This window comes from Eschrichtius robustus, chromosome 13, assembly GCF_028021215.1.
Source record: "Eschrichtius robustus isolate mEscRob2 chromosome 13, mEscRob2.pri, whole genome shotgun sequence".
Lineage (NCBI taxonomy): Eukaryota > Metazoa > Chordata > Mammalia > Artiodactyla > Eschrichtiidae > Eschrichtius > Eschrichtius robustus.
The window spans coordinates 34314470-34332975 of NC_090836.1; the positions used below are offsets into that span (position 1 = coordinate 34314470).

Below are 18506 nucleotides of genomic sequence, written 5' to 3' on the forward strand. Positions count from 1 at the left end.
TTCCCTCAAATACTTCCTTGAAAATATCCTTTTCATAAAGGAATCAAAATAATTAATATTTACTACAAGTGGTTTCTAATTTGCAGGAAGTCCTGGTAAACTTTGTTCACATCAGGTCCTCAATTATGATGCCGCTTTCATCTAGTTCTCTTAGCTTGGCTTTCATCCAGGCTGTTAGGTGAAATTAGGCCCAGAAAATCGGATTATTACTTCCCAAGGGAAATGCCTGATAAGCAGCAGATGATTGCTCATCTCCTGGCTCCTTGCTGGTGTTGAGGTGTTGCTAGTTGCAAAGCCAATTTGTTAACAATTAGTACTCATTAGAATCATTTCCTGTTATCGATTCTAAACATTTGACAAAGCACTTTTCGGAAATTGGACCCCCAAAAGTAGCTATCCATAAGTGTTGAGCAATTAAAAATCTTCAGGATCCAATGTGATTCCTAACCAGAGTCATCAGTTTCCAAGTAATTATTTTTGCTTTGGAACCCACCTGCTATCCTGTCCAGTTTAAAGATGTGCTGGTACAAGGACATACTTCTTAATTAGCAGAGGTTGTGGATAAGTCAGTACAGGAACAAAAGGAATTTTCTTTTATTATCTGCTTTAGCTGTTTGCAGCATATCTTTAAGGGACAAAAAATGCCAGCTTGCAATACAATATATATATTGTGAGAGTATGAAATTAAATTCATTACTTCTATTATCTAAACATTTAAGTTTAGTTTTTAAGTCTGTGTTCACCTTTGTATATTATGAACTCTAAGTATAGAATCATAAGTGGAGTCAATGTGCATTACATTAGAATTTAAATATTACCAGTGTCAGCTTTCTGAAATATTATATATGACTTTAATAAAATTAGCATAAATACTATATGCATGTGAAATTTTTCTCAGAAAAGGCATTGTGTTTATCTAATTTTTAAATATAGACCTGCATGTATTAAGGGCTGCAAATTTACGTTCAATAGATATGCCCCATTATCTAAAATATTTATTATCTGTACAAGTATATCTACTGATACTTGCTTAAATGTTCTTTATTTAGATTAAGAAATTATGCCTTATTTCCTCCCTAGTAAGTAATGGTCTTTACATATGAACTATTCAGATATTTTTGTAGGATCAGGATTAAAACTCTGAATGACACCCCCCGTCTTCTGTTCCTTTCCCACATCACTCCCCAAATTTTCCTTTGCCTCTGTGTTTATTTTATAAATTTAAATAATTGCTCCTATCCATCTTCCCCTAGACTTAATAATACTGAAAATATTTCTTCTAATTGTGACAAGACAGGGAGATGTGAACTAAGTATAATATTTCTGTTTCTGAATTTCTTACTCCCATATTAAAAGCTTACATTAATGGAGAAATTAAGTGTATGTTCTTCTTTGAAATGCCCTATGCTCAACCCTTCTATCCTTAATAAACAGAGATGGTATTGACACAAGTGAATTTTGTTTAACCACACTACATTTGCTTCTTAATTAGTGAATATTCATCTGTCATCAGCAGCAGCTATGACACCCCTCCCTGCTAACATGTTCTGTCATAAATAATCAATGAGGCACTATTAATATTCATGAGCTGGAATCTGTGTAGTCATGTGCACTGATGCAGAGACAGGGGGAGTGTTGCCATGAACTGACTGGAAACTCTGTGTGTGTATCCGTGAGTGCAAGATACTTAGGGAAAGCGAAGAAGAGCATGCTGCTACACAGCACCCTGGCTTGTGCTTCCAGCTAACAGCGGTTTGTCTGTGTTTCTGGACTGAAGTGACTGATGAAAAACAGTAGTCAAGTCTGGAGGGTGATTCCCTTTCAGTTCACTTGCCTTTCAGTCCTGGGGAAATTAGAAGATTTGCTCTCTCTCTCTGCTTCTTAGAATGGGCTGCAATTTGTGCACTTTTCAGAAAAGAGAGGAACACTACAAACTGCTGTATGAAGTTTCCCAGGTGAGTGCAGGGTCTGTTACCAGCAACTAAATAGCCAGGCTTTGTGTTTGTCTGAAAAATGGTAAATGAACTGTGGCTAGCTTTATTTTTTTCTTTCTGTAGATTTCGGAATGAAGGGCAGACTTGCTGGCTGGGGGCTTTTTATTTTGGTTTGGGGTGGCAGTTTTCAGCTTCCTTGCCACTCCCCCTTCAGATGACTTCCTGTGGGATTCTTTTTAACATTTTTCTGTGTCTACTGCCAAGATGTCAGTTAAGTGAAAGGAGTAACACTGATATCCATGTCTGTAATATTTTGAAGCCCCTCTTTCATTTTGGAATAGTGTTAACATTTGAAAATCAAATGTATCATTGCATAAATATTGGGATTTAATAGGTCTGTGAGCTAAGTTATTTGGAATAGACAGGAAAAGTTTCTTGCCAAATCTTGTTAGTCAGGAATTATTTGACTAATTAGGAATTTGTGCTTTGGTTTTAAGAGGAAGACTTGGTATATTTGTATTTTATGAGAAAAAATACATGCTATGTCTCAGCTTGGATTAAAAAAGTGGATAAAGGAATTTTCTTATCATTTGTTCTTGGATCCATTTTATAATTTTTTTGTCTGTAGTACTAGAAATTAATTTCAAGAGCTTATTACAATATTTGTATTGTAATAAAAAAGAAAATGTGTATAAATTTGGATGTCCCTTTAATGTATATCTGAGGGCTTTTCAGAATAAAAATAAGAAAATGATATTCCCAGCCTTCAGAGTTTTCATAGGATTCTATTAATTCACCATTTTGTTTAGGCAGGTTTCCCTGGGGGTGTATGAAGTCCAAATTTCTTGTTTGGCAAAATAAAGTTTATTTCTCCCTTCTTCCGGTTTGTCCCAGATGTGACACACTACTACTTTTGTTTTTAGATGATATTGCTGATGAAAGACAATGTTTGGGACGTTGGTGGTCTGTGGGCACAGCAGTAACCAAGTGCCCACTGCCTACTGGTTCCCTCAGATTTCCCCCTGACGTGATTCATTTCACAATGGGCTAATTACAAAGTGGATTTGCTACACATGAAACAGCCTCCTTAGTTGCAATGTTAATGCACATTTTCATGGTAATGTGATCAGAGGCTCATTAGCCACTTTCCAAAATGATCCTCTGCATTAATTAAATATAAAAATGACTCCTTTATCACCACAGAGAGGAAAAAGAAGATTAACATTGTTAATTACACCAGGGGCAATACCTTTTGCTTCTCTTTTTGCTACAAACTTGCGAGCCTAGGTTAAAATCATCTTCATTCCTAGATAAGCTCTCATCTGCTTGGACTCATGAAAACAGTCTCTAGGTGGAACACTTCCCTTTAGTTTGGTTTATAAGAGTTTGAGTTATACTATTGTTTTTCTTTGGGTGGTGGAGGAGCAGGGGAGTGGATTAATCAATCTAATTTTTCTCTGAATTGCTAAATTGACATAAAAGTATAATATGGAGGAAGTGGTAGGTGGCATCTTCCCTGATTATGCCTCGGTTAAGCTGTTTATCTTCTGCTGAGAAATCAAGCCAGATTTCTGCATCCAGAAAGGACCACTGTATTTGTTAAGGAGCCTTTGTTGTAGAATTTTAAAGGGCTTGTCTGTAGTTTTGCCTTTAAGTGCTTCCTAAATCTTGAGAAAATAGATAAGCCATACTCTTTATTGCTTCCACCTGTACTCCTTCATATATTTAGTTTATTTTCTCTACTCCTGAATTGAAGTACTTATGATCTTTAATAAAGGGGGTGAAAATGAAGTAGTAGCTTCCATTTAACTGGCTTTTATTCGATAAGTTAAAACCCCAGCTTAAAGGTCTTGTGTGTGTTTTCCAAGGGGAGCCCTCCTACAGTTTGTCCTTAACTTTGCACTCTATTTTATTGAGTTAATGGAATAGATAAGATATCAAAGGAAACCAGTGATAGGCTCATATCATACACTGGAGCCCCGTGTGGTGTTGCAGACTAGTTTCTATTTTTATTTGGAGAAGCAGCAGCTCAAAGCACACATGAAAGTAAGCATGTTCTTAACCAGGTGTTCACGAGGGCACATAGCTGCCCCCAGAAGAGAGGATACTATATACAAAAGTGACTTGGGATTGGAAGCCTGCATATTTCTAGCTGGTATATTAAAGCAAATTAGCTCACACAAACATCAACACCTGATGGTCCAAATCATATGTATTTATTTATAGACGTAATTCTCAGGTCAACTGCCTTTTTGTTTCTTTTGTTATTATTTCTTACAAGCTAAGGCAAATTAAAGTTTATCAGGGGATGTGAAAATTTAAGACTAGCCGTGAATACTACCTACATGACCAAGAGCAAAAAGATTATTTCTCTATAACAGAATCATTATGACATTGAACTTTTTAAAATTTTCTTTCTATATTTCTAGATTTTGCTATCTGATAACATGGGCCAAGTAGAATACAGTTTCAGATTTGTAACCTCAGTAAACAAAAGCAAATGTGCTCACTGAGGAGTCTAGTGAAACAATCAGAATAATGTACCTAGGTGTGAAATGAGGTCAAGTTTAAATTTGGTTGATATTTTTTGTTCCTACAGAGGAGTTAAGGCTTTCAGTTGGCAGAAGAAAAAGAATGTTGCTTCAAGAAAATTATTTTCAGCTGGAGTTGGGCCAATCCGGCTCCAGTATGAACACAGATGCAAGAATCTAGGGTTTGTGTAGATCCAGTAACCTTCATACCAAGCAATTTTCATGCATCTATTAACTCTTATATGTGCCAGGAACACAATTGTTATCTGCAGTGATTTATTTTATTCAAAGTAGGTTATTTATTAACCTCTTAAGAATTAATAAATGGGTAATTTGAACAAGGCCCTTCTATTGACACGAACTAAATTGCCTGTTTTGTACTAATCTGATTAAATAGCCAGCTGGACCAAGGGAGCTGCAGTAGCTTGTTAGGCATTTCTGATCTAAAAACAGATTTATTTATGAGGGAGATTGTATGGTAATATCTAAATCTGTTGACTTCTAAGTTTGATTTTTCATACATAAATCGAATGTAACTTTTTGATTGATTAAATAATGGAAATTTATCAATGGGGTGTTCATTGGTGTTGAATAACATGTTCCAAATGGGGGCAAATATTGACTGGTTTGGCACAACTGGAAGGTCCCATATCCCTCAGAAATTTATTTTGTTTCATACTATGTAAACCCAACTCATAATGTCTTAACCTCTTCACCCAAATGTCATCCTTCCCCCACACTCCTTGGTGCTAGCGAAGGTCTCACCATCATTCTTGCTATCAGTGAAACTCAGAAACAGCGAATTAAAATAGGTTCTTCTTCATCCACACAGAGACCTTCTGGTTATTTTATTTCTGCATGTTCCCCAGCATCAATTCCTGCCTTCCCATAATCACAATTCTTTTTATTAACTCTCTCTGATAATCATGGTGACAACTTTTCCACTTAGAATTTGTCAGTGTGCCAGTCCAGTTTGATTGCTGTTGCTAAAACAATATTTCTAGAAAGTATTCAATGGCTCCCAATTACTATATAATGAAGTAAAACTTCTTATTCCAATATATTCAAGGACCTTCTGAGTTGGCGCTAGGTTCCTTTCTGGCTTTCTCTTTCACTGATCTTCCCCCAGGGCAATTTATAATCTCTCTAGACCAATCTTTTTGCTTTTCTCTTTAAGTTGACTTCCCAACTTAGACCCTTGTAATGTAGTTCTTTTCCTTCAGCCTCTGTGGAATGCCCTCTATATCCACTCCCACCACTGTCTATTTTCTTCCATCACTAGCTATTCAAACCCTGCCCCATTGGCTTGAATGTCTCCTTGGGCAGAGAGCTTTTTGCAATTATTGATTTTTTAAAAATTGATGTCTTCCCACCTTGGAACTCTCATAGCATTTTGCTTGCACTTTTTGAGTTTCTTGTTTTTTACATTCATCTGTCTGGTATTACCATCAAGTGTGTGTGACTGAATTGTGCACTCCTTGAAGGCAGGTCAGGTGCTTGACTGTCCTTTAACCCCCACCCTGTCAGCAGACACTCACTGAGTCCCACCATGGTTCCTTGAAAGACCATAGCCTCTGCCCCATCCATAGCTTCTAGTGAAAGACCATATCACTCTGCCTTCCTCTCTGCCCCATACCTAACAGCTGATTAAACCAGGAGCAGTCACCTAGTACATGAAGTTGAGGGTGCAATTAGATTTTTTTCAGTCTCAGAAATATTTATTGGGAAACAGGCCATTACTAAGGGGTTTAGAATGCAGAGGGAGAAAGAGAGAGATCAAGAGAGGGAGAAGGCTTTAAGTAGATTGGGAAGCTTGAGGGTCTGTGGTCCACCAGATCTATGAGGATCAAATATATTGAGAATCAGAGACATTTGAGAAAGTGTCTCTACGAGCACATGGGTCATGAGAAAGAGAAACGTAAGTAATAAATAGCAGATCTTCAGAGAGGCCTCATTTCCCCAGTTCCGGTACGTTTCTATAATAAATTCTCCATTCATTTTAATTTTCTTGAATGAGGTTACCTATCCTTTACAATCAGAGGAAAAAATAAGGACACATCACAATAATGTCTTGCTTTTGTCAACCAATTAGCAGCTGCCTTAAACTCTAGCCATGCTGTTCAGTTCAATAAACTACTTTCAGTAAGCTTCGATTGTCCAATACGTGCCAAGTCCTCATTTTTTCCATGAGGGATGCAAAGACAGATGTGACAGTCCTTGCTTTTGAGAAGAACACACTATGGCAGTAGAAGAAAGACACACAAGCAGAGCATTTTCATATAATGTGATAAGTGAAAATGTTGAATTAACAGAGATGTTGACAGACTTCTAGAGGAGTGCAAAGGGACTCGATGTGGGGGGCATTAGGGGGGATGAGAAGGGAGAGGGAATCAAAGAGATGGAAGGGTAAAGAAGTCCATGGAGGTGGCAAACAGGTGCTAGGTGTGAATGGACCTGGAGTAGGGGAACTACAAGTGACAAGTGTTACTAAAACCTCAAGTAGCAGGCAGGTTCTAGAACATGGCCTGAGAGGCGGTGGGCAAGACCAGGCTTTGGAGAGTATCCCATGTCCCAGGATTGTGTCTGTTTGTTGGTTTGTTTGTTTTTAAAGAGGGAGAAATCACTCTGTTAGGAGTTAAGAGTGTAGACTTGGCTGTGGTGTGTGTCTGGGGACATTGGGCTTGGGTTGGGGATGGGGTGGGTACCACAGCAAAACTACAAGGGAGGCTAATTTGGAGGCTGTTGCAGAGTTAGTTAGTGATAGAAATCATGTAAAAGCGAGGACAGAATTGAGACCCTGAGGAGGTAAATTCATTAGGTTTCTGGCTTGTGAGACCAGGGAGGTATAGTGAAATTTACAAAGAAGAAACAAGAGAAGGGAAGTGAGTTCTGGAAAGAGGAGAGAAGGCCATTGAGTTCATCATGGGCTATCTGAGCAATGCTGGCAGACAGTGAATATTCAAAATGAAAACCTGGCATATATGTGTTTGGTGGATGAGATCACCCAGAAGGATGTAAAAAGTGAGGAGAAAAACTGAACAGTGAGGAGAGTTGTGAACCAGGGATACAATATTAAGAAACACAAAAAGGAGAAGAAAGAAAAGGAGAAAAAGTGAAACTGTTATAGAGTGAGAAGGAAGAGGAGAAGAATAGTGGGAGAAGCCAAGCAGAGAAGGTGTTTAAAAAGGAGTGGCCAACGTGATCAGACAGGATAAGAACTGCAGTGTCTTTGGATAGGAAAATATGTGGTATGCTGCCCGGGTGCCTCTTCAGGAAGGACTTGTTGCCCCAGCTGCTGAGAGCACTGTCAGCCCCTCAGGGACTGTCTTATCTGCAGAGAGCCCCTCACCCAAGGTTATTCCCCTCCCAGGAGACTCAATCTCTTCAGTGGCAGATGGATGCAAGTCTACACGGGCCTGGGCATCTCAGCCTGAATTGGGACCCTCTGAAAGGCAGCTCGAGCTCCAGAGCTCCCTGCAGCTGTTGTTGGGCCTGCATCATAGTTCAGTTCCCTTCTGCCCAATCCTGCTTCTTTCTCCTCCCTTCCACAGAGGGAATGCTCCTCAGCTCTTACCCACTAAACTCTGTCTCAGAGTTGGCTTCCTGGAGAACCTAACCTGGAGCGAGGTCAGTGGTGACAATTACAGAGCATCTAAATAGAGAAATGTGGACAAAATCCAGAGAGTGGTGGATTCAAAGATGAGGTCGAGGGCTTCCCTGGTGGTGCAGTGGTTAAGAATCCACCTGCCAATGCAGGAGACACAGGTTCAAGCCCTGGTCCGGGAAGATCCCACATGCCGCGGAGCAACTAAGCCCGTGCACCACAACTACTGAGCCTGCGCTCTAGAGCCCACGAGCCACAACTACTGAGCCCACGTGCCACATCTACTGAAGCCCGTGCGCTCTAGAGCCCGTGCTCTGCAACAAGAGAAGCCACCACAGTGAGAAGCCCGCGCACTGCAATGAAGAGTAGCCCCCACTCGCTGCAACTAGAGAAAGCCCATACACAGCAACGAAGACCCAACACAGCCAAAACTAAAAAATAAAAAAATAAAAAAATAAAAAAAAGATGAGGTCGACTGCACTTTCAAGAAGTTTCTCTGGGATAAGACAGATTATATAAAAAATGGAGTTACTACTAACATTGGAGTACGAATTTTTTTAGCCCTGATTTTTTTAGAATGTAAAATTGCTTAAAATTGTGAATATTAAAAATGAAAGTCATCTTTACTTCTACTTTGAAAAGTAAGATAAATTGATTTCACATTTGAACTATGATGTTCATAGGGTGGTGATAATATAGTGATTAAAAAATAAAACATGTACATTTAGTTAGACTTTACCTTATCCAAGCCTTTTGAAGAAAACCTTAAATGTTAGAGCATTTTTGATGTGAATAAAAATAAATATTTTAATGATTTAGGTAGGTTTAATAAATGAAGTGCCTTCTCTACTATAAGGATCAAAATATCACATATTTTTTTAAATGTATACCTTTAATTTCTTCAAATTTTCACTACTTATTGAATTGTTCAGACCCAGGAAAAGATCAGCTACCTCTAGTTGCATATCTTTCTATTTAGAGGAAATACTGGAGGAAAACATTTTCACTGGTTCCATGTTACACACAAAGGAGACATGTTGCTGAAAACTTAGTTAATAGATATGTTGAGATATTTGACTCTTCAACTCACCTGAATTTGCTAGTTAAGTGGGATAATCTGATTAGAAAATTCCTTAATTTCAATATTTGTTGAAAATATTTCTAAAATACGTTATTTTATTTACATCATTACATAACATATGCACGTTTTTATTCACTTCCAGTCCTGTTAGATAGTAGCAAATGGGCTGCTTATCTTTAGCAAACTGTGATTTCAGAACTTTACAAGAGGAACTGTTTATGAACATTAACTGATAGTGAAAAATCTTTGCACAACAGCCAATCACTGTTCAAAAAATTCATTTTATGTGGGTATATTTTCATATATTGAATTTTTACAAGTCATTTACTAGGTATTCAATCAATCCTATTAAATGGTTGAGGAAGATACAAAAATTAAATCACTAGGTACTCAAGTAGAGGCCCTAGACTGTAGTTCTATGAAGGATTCTGCCCTTGAAAAGTTTATAATTCATGAAGGAAAAGTAAGTAGGTTGCCCAGAACAGGCTCTGCCTCAATCACTGTTTTCTCTCATAACCCATTCTGTGGCATACACCATAAGAATTTTAGGTGTTATTCTTAATACATTTCTTCTTCTTGTGACTAATAAGGATTTAGGTACCACTGGGTGGAAATTCTGTCTTCAGACTTAGAATTCTAGGTAATTCAAATACAACTGTGATTTTCATATCTTAATGCAACATTTCCAAAGTCATCCATATAACCTGCTCCATCTCCATCTCCCTTCCAGCTGTATTCATTCCTTCTCTCTTAATTCTTTCACTCCCAGTGTGGAATAACAGCTTTAAAGTTTATTATGAAGAGTTCTTTGTTTCTTTCAACAAAAAGCTTAAAAGGTAGCAGCCCCATATTCTCCTGTGTTCCAACATATAACATCTAATTGCTAATTTGTGCCATTTTGTAACAAGCTGTAAATCTTGTTTAATGGTAGTTTGGGTCCTAGTGAAGAACATCCCCCTACTTCTCCTTTATGTAGCTTTTCTGAAATACTGTAGGAAATTTTTAGAAACTTGCTCTCATCTCAGTGGAAATTAGATTTTTTCTGAACTAACCTTTTACTTCTAAGGCTCTTAAGGGTCTGTCTCAGGTACCTTTGCTTAAATAATAAAAATTTAAAAAATTCTTTTCAAGGGTATATGAACAAAGAGAATTACTAAGTATGGTTTAAAAAATAATAAATCCATGGATTAAAGACCACTATTGTAATCAGTGATAGTAATATTTTCCTATAATTGAATTATGGTAGAATTCAGATATTAATGTTTTTTGAAGTAAAGGAAAGTTTGGGAAACTTTGAATAACCACCAATAATTACTCTTACCTGCTTTGTGCTCCGTACTGTGCTAGATAGCAACAGAGGTTGCAAAAGAAGCATAAGCTAAGAAGGCAGTCTTCAAAGTGTTTTATCACAAAGCAATTAGAAGATAAATGTGGAAATGTACAACCCTAACACAGCAGACAGTACAGAGAAAGGGCAGTTCTATATCGGTAAGGATAATCTAAGGGTCTTCATGGCTGTAGTCCTTATTTAGAGTGGCTTAGGTTAGGAGCCAAAGTTTATTTTTTTATTTTTTATTTTTTTAATTAATTAATTTATTTATTTATTTTTGGCTGGGTTGGGTCTTCATTTCTGTGTGAGGGCTTTCTCTAGTTGTGGCAAGCAGGGGCCACTCTTCATCGCTGTGCACGGGCCTCTCACTATCGCGGCCTCTCTTGTTGCGGAGCACAGGCTCCAGACGCGCAGGCTCAGTAGTTGTGGCTCACAGGCCTAGTTGCTCCGCGGCATGTGGGATCTTCCCAGACCAGGGCTCGAACCCGTGTCCCCTGCATTAGCAGGCAGATTCTCAACCACTGCGCCACCAGGGAAGCCCGCCAAGGTTTATTTTTAAGTTCAGCATAATTATTGTATATCCAGTCAGTCAACGTAGTATGTTTTGTGTCCAGGATTTATTGTAAAAGCAAAGTCATAGAATATGACTAATTGGACATATTTAGGGAAAATGGGACAAACGGCCTGACCAAAGCAGGATATGGGATGAGGATAGTTGAGTATCTTGATCTTCCTGCAAAAATGAATGGACTTGGTGCCAGGCATCACTGCAGGGCTCTATAAACCATAAGGATGCAATCAAATAGTGTCTCTGAAGTCAATTTAAATGATAGAATATGTGTAAATATTGTTTTCTTGGCACTTTATTTAAAAGAGCACAGCCATGCTAAGTTGATTTGCAGTGGATAGATTTTGCCATTCACTCCTTAAATGTGCTCTGTATTTCTTTAGCGGCTCATATCTTTGTTTGTTTGAAGTTGGTTCTGCCTATGCAGTTGTGAACCTCACTGTTAAGACAACGTGGAAAATAGTGCCCAAGCACAATGTGATACATAGGAGAGGCACTGAGCACAGAAGAAAGAACAGAGCCTTTGGAATCAAGCAATAGCACCACTTATTTCCTCTCTGACTGTGAATTAGTTACTTAACTTCATTGAGCCTTTGTTTAATTGATTAATATCAACCTTGAAGGGTTTTATTGAGGATTAAATGAGATATATTTAAAGGGCATAACACATTATGGGGATGCCATAAATGGTAACTTTTGAGGTTATGATCTCATTTCAGTGACCCTGTGAGTTAGCTAATATTGTCCCCATTTTACAAATGAGAAGACTGAGGCACAAAGTAATCAAATGACAAATTCATATTGTCAGCAAGTAGAACACCTGAAATTCAAACTGGGATTTGCCTAATGCCAAAGTCCATGTTCATTTTATTATAAATATCAAATATTCTTCTCCCTTTGAGCTTTCCATACTTATTCACTAAACTGATCCATAAATACTGAGCTCCTGGCACATCATAGGTCCTCAATAAACGTCTGATAAAGGAAGAAGGAAGAAGAAATGGGAGGGAGGGAGGAAAGGATGAAGAAAGGCAGGGGGATAATAGATGCTATTTATATTTCTCCTCAGAGGGTTCTACAGAGATGGCCTTTTCAGTATAGTGAAGAGAAGCAGGTCCTCTCTACTACCACTTTCCCCATCTGTTTTAACAGCTTAAATCAAATTGTCTCACCTACGAGAGCTCATCAGTATGGGAAAGTGACTTGACACTCCCACTTTTGAGAGCTTGAAAGCCTTTCCCCACTTTCCCATAAATCTATGCCTGGCATGAATGATCCTTCACAATCTGCTATCTTTCCTCATACATTCCTAACAGCCCAAATTTTCACCAAATCAAACTATAATTTCCTGTTTGAAAACAATGTGATTTTCCCCATCTCTTTGCTTTTCATGGAAATGTCCCTATTTCCTAGTGTGTTTTTCATACCCCTACACATATTTTGATAAAAACCCTAATCCTTTGTAACTCAATTCAAGGCTCACAATCTGGGAAGTTCTCTCTGAACCCAAGACAGAGTAGGTTGTTCTTCCCAAAGCTCCTCCAGAATTTCAAATATAGTCAGATCCTTCTGTATTTATGTTTAGTTTTTCTGCATCTCTGCATTTCTACCATATCATACAGTGCCTGGTATTTAATACAAATCCGGTCAAGGAATAGGAGTGGGGATATAGCTACAACTGCATTCACAAAAGAAACCTTTTGTCTCCAGTATTCACTGAGTTCTCTTTGAAAACAAGATGATTTGAGAAACTACAAAATTATGTATTTTCTTGATTTTGAAGATGTCATCTGTTTTACGGTATTGTTACTTGCAAGGCTCATCATCAAGTGTAAGGACAGCTGGGGGCATGCAGGGTTGACAAGCTACCACCTTTAATATCCATATTGATTGCAAGCTGCATCCCCATTTCAGAAACAAGAAGATACTGGGGAGAACTCACATCTTAAAACTAAGGAAAAATTGTCATTGCTTTTCTAAACGAAACAAGCAAACAAAAAACAAGCTCTATCGGCCCTACTGTCACCCCTACTGCACTCCTATTCCCTGACCTTTTCTCCCAAACTGAGGATTTTATTACCCAGGTGGATTCAGCATATCAGGTCCTTTTCTCAAAATTGCCAGTCATGATGGATAATGATACAATTTTTATTCCTCAGTTTTCAAACTGGCCAATATACCTTGCTGTTCTTTCTTCCTAGAATTCCCCCATTGCCCTTTAGCTCACTAAGTTGTAGCCCTCCTCAAAGCTTGGGTCAGGTACCACCTTTTCCAGGAAATCTTCCTGGAGTCTCTGAACTTAGGAATGCCCCCTCCTTTTTCCTTCCAAGGTAACCAGTGCTTACCTCTGTCATAACATGTACCAAATGGTATCCTTTCTCAATTTACTGTTTGTGATTTTCACTGGTCTCTGAATCTCTGGAGGGCAAAAACCCTGTTTTCAATCTAACTCAGTACCCACATAGATGTTTCTTGAGTAAAGGATGAATGGCTAAATTCCAAGTGAATTCTTTGTGCAGGGCAATTTGTTGAAGGTGATATGAAAGCAGAATAAGACGGGATCCCTGCCCTCGAGGTGTTTGCTGTCCCGCAGTCTCCAGTAATACGCACTTGTTCACAAATAACTATAATACAAGGTACAATATTCGTTCTATGAAAGAGAGAAAGAGAGGAACAAGGTATCATGAGATGACGTAGTGATAACGATTTACTATATTATAGATAAAAATAAAGTGTCTAAAATATAATATGTATACATCATATAAAGCAAAACAGTGTTTTGTGTGTGATGAGATTGATTATTGATTTAGTAACTGTCAAGTTTCTTCATTTGCTGCTTTCCATGCTGTAAAATTGAATTAACATTGGGATTGACATATATACACTAATATGTATAAAATAGATAACTAATAAGAACCTGCTGTATAAAAAAATAAATAAATAAATAAAATTCAAAAAAAAAATTGAATTAGCTATTTTGTGTAAAAATGGCTTAATACATACTTCTTTTTATTTTACATGATTTATATCCATCACTGAAATAGTAAAATATGGCTAAATTATTACAATATTCATTTTATCTCTGTCCCTCCTTACTATAAAAAGAATTCAAAGTGATCATTATAAAATACACTGCAAAATGCCTGAATTTTTCCTGATAAATGTTGCCTTTGGTTTCATAATTACTCTAGCACCAATACGAGAATTTGTCCAAGTGCAGCTATCCCAATAAAGGTCATATAAAGCAAAGAGTAGCCTAAGAAGACCATGAAAATCATTTTTAAAACTTTAAGCTTTAAGTAAAACCTCATCCAATTCAATAATATACTAAAAATAGATTTTTTCAATAACTCAAAACCATATTTATTTTACTTATTAGACATTATTACTTGTAAAGTGGGGATATTCTTTGAGCCATGAGGAATATAATGAGAGTAAAGATAATGCCCCTCATGTACCCAATATCAATGAAGCTTTTCAGGAAACTAACTCAGTGACCCCCAGATAACTTGAGATAGAAAACTCAGAAAGGGTAGAAGTTAAGGTTTTGAATTTGAAAAACTCAGGATTTTAATCAGGATTAGTTTTCTATTGCCACAAAATTAGTTCTAAACTGTAACAGAAATGCCCGACATAGTCTAGGTCAGACCAGACTCTATCCAGATTCTAGGGTAATCTAAAGAGGGAGGCAAAGAAGAAGGAGATTTTACTGTCTTGTTTGTGGTGATCATTTTAAGAACTAAATATAAGGGTGGTGTCTCTACTTGAGGGTAAATTACTCTCAATTAACCTTCAAGAGTTTGTAAAAATAAAATAAAAATTAAAAAATTTTTCAGGATTGCACTACATAATATTTAATGCAGTTGGTAGAACCTAGAGAAAGTAAGTCAATGACAGTATTCCATGCAATACAGTCATACTTCACTGGATGTGAAACGTAGACTAAAAAGTGTTGGGAAGTATTTCCTCCTGAACTGGCATAGATTAGATGGCTTAATTTAGTCTTTTCCATTCCACCTTCTGAAATAAAACATCACCAGTAAAAACCAGTTATCTTAGCAGATGCATAAAAATCACAGATTCATTTCTATGATGCTCATGTGCACAGTAGATTATTCACAGATATATTTCAGTGGAGCCTGTGACTGTTAATTCTTTTTCAGATGTGTGGGATCCATTTGGATACTAAGTATTCTAAAAGTTGTTAAAACTAAGTTAAATATTAATTTAGAAAGAAGTGGCCTTACGAATCTTTCATACTGTCATTTCAGTCTCTTGAAAGCAAGGTAGCTAGGTCCTAAATCTCCGGAAAATGTAACTGTGGTTTCATGACTGATTAAAAACAACAGTGATAAAAGCATTTAAAGCAAATGCTATACATAAATAGCCTCCCCAGCAATTTCTATGTAAGATCACATCCATCAGATGATCTTCTTGATGGATTATCATTTTCTGGCTAATTGACACCTCGTGACTGATGAACTGACCATTGGCATCACTGAACTACCCAGTAACACTGTTATCAATGTGCTGATGACTGCTCCCCAGAGCTTCCCCATAAATACTCGGTTCCCCATAAATACCTTTCTTTCTTTCTTTCTTTCTTTCTTTATTTATTTATTTATGCCCCATAAATACCTGGTTCTCACTCTCCACAACAACCAGAAAATCATTTTAAAACTGGGTCCTTGCTCTGAAGTTTGCTTTGATGGCTTTGAAGTATTCACGGCTTTCCAGCCAGTATTATCTGTGTTTCATAGATCACAGAAAATCCTGAGAGAGGGAAAAAATACACTATTAATTTGAGATGTAGAATCTTCCGCTGCTATTTTTCAAATAGATTTAGTTTGAATTTTAGATATCTTGTTATAAAGTGTTGCTTTTAGACAGTGCATATGAGACAAATGTCTAACAGGACCTTAAAGAAATATCTACATAAATTTTACTAAAAACATCATAGTATTCATAAGTGGGAACCAATGGGCGGTCATATATATGACGCCTAGTGTTGCCTTGAATCCCTCAAAAAGGAAACTGTCAGGACTAGTAAATGGTACCTCGGCCCCTGCGTGTGTCTTAATACACTTTGATTAGTTCCTGGATTACATAAAGATACAGAGGCCCACAAGAATCAAACTTCATTTAAATTATTAAATATAATATGGTTTAAATTTTTTAAGTTATATAAAAAACATCTTTTTGTCTGTGTAAATCCTAGCAAAGTCACAGTGCATTATTTACCAATTGTGAATATGAACATCTGTGGTTATTTCATTCAGCCCAGTATTTAAATTACCTTAATTCTCTACAAAGAAAAATGGCTCTTTGATTATATATACTGTCAGGTTACATGGCCTGGGAAACAGGCTCTGAGACAAAGATTTGTACCTGAGATGCTTGAGAGCTTTCTCAGGAACAACCCCTGTGTGGGAGTGAAGGCAGTAGGGTCAGGCAGAAGGAAAAGTAGACTGGAATGCAATCCCAACAGAGACCTCAGATAACGGCAAGGGTTGCTGTGATGCTGGGATGACCCTTCAGAATTGTTCCCATAGCCTGGCTTTGCACTCCTGCATCATCTAATCTTTGGAGGTGGCGGCTCCTGGCGAGTGGGCATAGCTTTGCACAAGGCCGTTGATTCCCTTTGGCTGAGCGCAGCACCCAGAGCAGGGCAAAGCTCTGAGGCAGCAGCACCCAGCGCCCCCAGGGGCTGGGTAAGTGAGTGCCTCGGTCCTGAAGGTGGGATCTCAGTGCTCAGCAAGCATCCACCACATATACCAATTCATCTTGTAATATAGGGGCATAATTTCTAGGCTATAATAAAACCCCCCTTCCACAGGAATTCTAATCACTTATAAGACACGGTCAGGTTCCTTAAGGTTAGATTGACTTTCTTTTCTTTATCCACTTTTTTGCCAGATTAAATCATTTCCTGGAGTTAAGAGTGTCATTGGAGCATATTTTGAGAATGTGACTTTGAAAGTCTGACCTGTAGAAATGTAATAAATTGTGTTTGGAGATTGATTTTGTTGACTGCTAATACCAAATCGTGGAGCAACGTAGTTTCACTTACTAAATATTGCCCAGGCTATATTGTTGAACTCTGGGCTGCCACGGTCACCTCATCAGGATATTTTCTGTCCTGTGACTAGTGGCTTCAAATATACTCATCCATCTTCTTGTCCTATTACATTTTGTGTGACTGATGTTCTGTACCCATTAAAATTGATGGGAAAGAACAAAGAGAAGAAAAATGTGCCCTTCAATTGATTACTTCTCTGAAAGAGCAAATGAGAATTCTCTAGTACCAACAAGAGATTTAGACTGGTGGGTTTTCCCCCATTTATTAAGTGCTTTAATTAGCTAGGTCTACTAAACAGAGTCTCCTATTTATAAGAGCACATTACTCAGTATGCTTTAAAATTCAACCTCCCTCTGAAATGTTTGATCTTTATAAGGCGAATTAATAGCTGTTACATTGTTTATAGTCAGGAGTCATTTTGGTGACTTCTCAGTACTAGAATCAATTAGATCAGATGCCTTCAATGTCAGATTTTTTCCCCTCTGATAAGCTATCGTAAAGGCTCATTTTATATTCTGTGCTAGCTGATAATTAAATTTACTATTATTGTAAACTGAAGCCAAAACCACAGTGATTTTGGAAGGCCCAATCATCCTAGGTTTTTCTTGGATCTGTTGAATGTTATCTTTGTTCTCAACAAATTGCAGAATAGCAAGGTATTTCTGCAGTGCTCGCAAAACATTTGTTTAATTACAACATCTAATGTGTTGTGGGGAGGGAAACCTGCCCACTTGCAATTACCAGGCTTTGGCCTCCACACCTCGTTTCTCCTCATGTTCCTGTGTTTGAGTTAGAGGAAACAGTGTGGACTTATTTCTTAAGTGACAGGAGAAATTCACACTTTTTAAAATAATTTGACCAAATGAATTATTTTGGAATTACCTTAAGAGAATCCCACTGCCCAGGGATCAAAGGGGTTATTTGAATACTATGGATAATATGGTCCAAGGAAAGTCAGGAAAGTAAAAAACGTTCTTCCATATTGACCTTGGTCACAAGCATGGCAGGAGCTATTCTGAGACTTTGACCATAGGAGCATGTCTGTGAACAGCTGTCAGATTGGATGTGGCCTAGCTCGTTTACATTTTTAGCAATGTTAATGCTCATGTGCTATACAAATACTTGGACCAACTTTGGGGCAAATGGAACTAATCAGACTACAGTCAGCTCCTTTCACTTATGTAAGAAAATGGTCTCAACTAACACCACCCAAGAGAAATTTCTGTGTTGATGGGAGTATTCTATATCTGTGTTGTTGAGTAGTATGGTAGCCACTAACCCACTAACCACAGGTGGGTATCGATTGGTTAAAATACGGCTAATGTAACTGAGGAACTGAATTTCTGATTTTATTAATTTTAGTTAATTTAAATTTCAGT

The 18506-nt window shown here is 37.7% G+C and overlaps 1 protein-coding gene across 2 annotated transcripts in view; it reads left to right on the plus strand.

The window, feature by feature from the left end:
• Nucleotides 1–18506, plus strand: part of PDZRN4 (PDZ domain containing ring finger 4) — a 370115-nt gene that overhangs the window by 214465 nt on the left and 137144 nt on the right. The window contains exon 1 of one of the 2 annotated variants that reach the window (XM_068560703.1): nucleotides 1887–1955. The exons of the other annotated variant lie outside the window; for it this stretch is intronic. Within the exon in view, the coding sequence (XP_068416804.1) occupies nucleotides 1887–1955 (69 nt within the window). Of the gene's footprint in view, nucleotides 1–1886; nucleotides 1956–18506 lie in introns of those variants that run through there. 2 annotated transcript variants of the gene reach the window in all.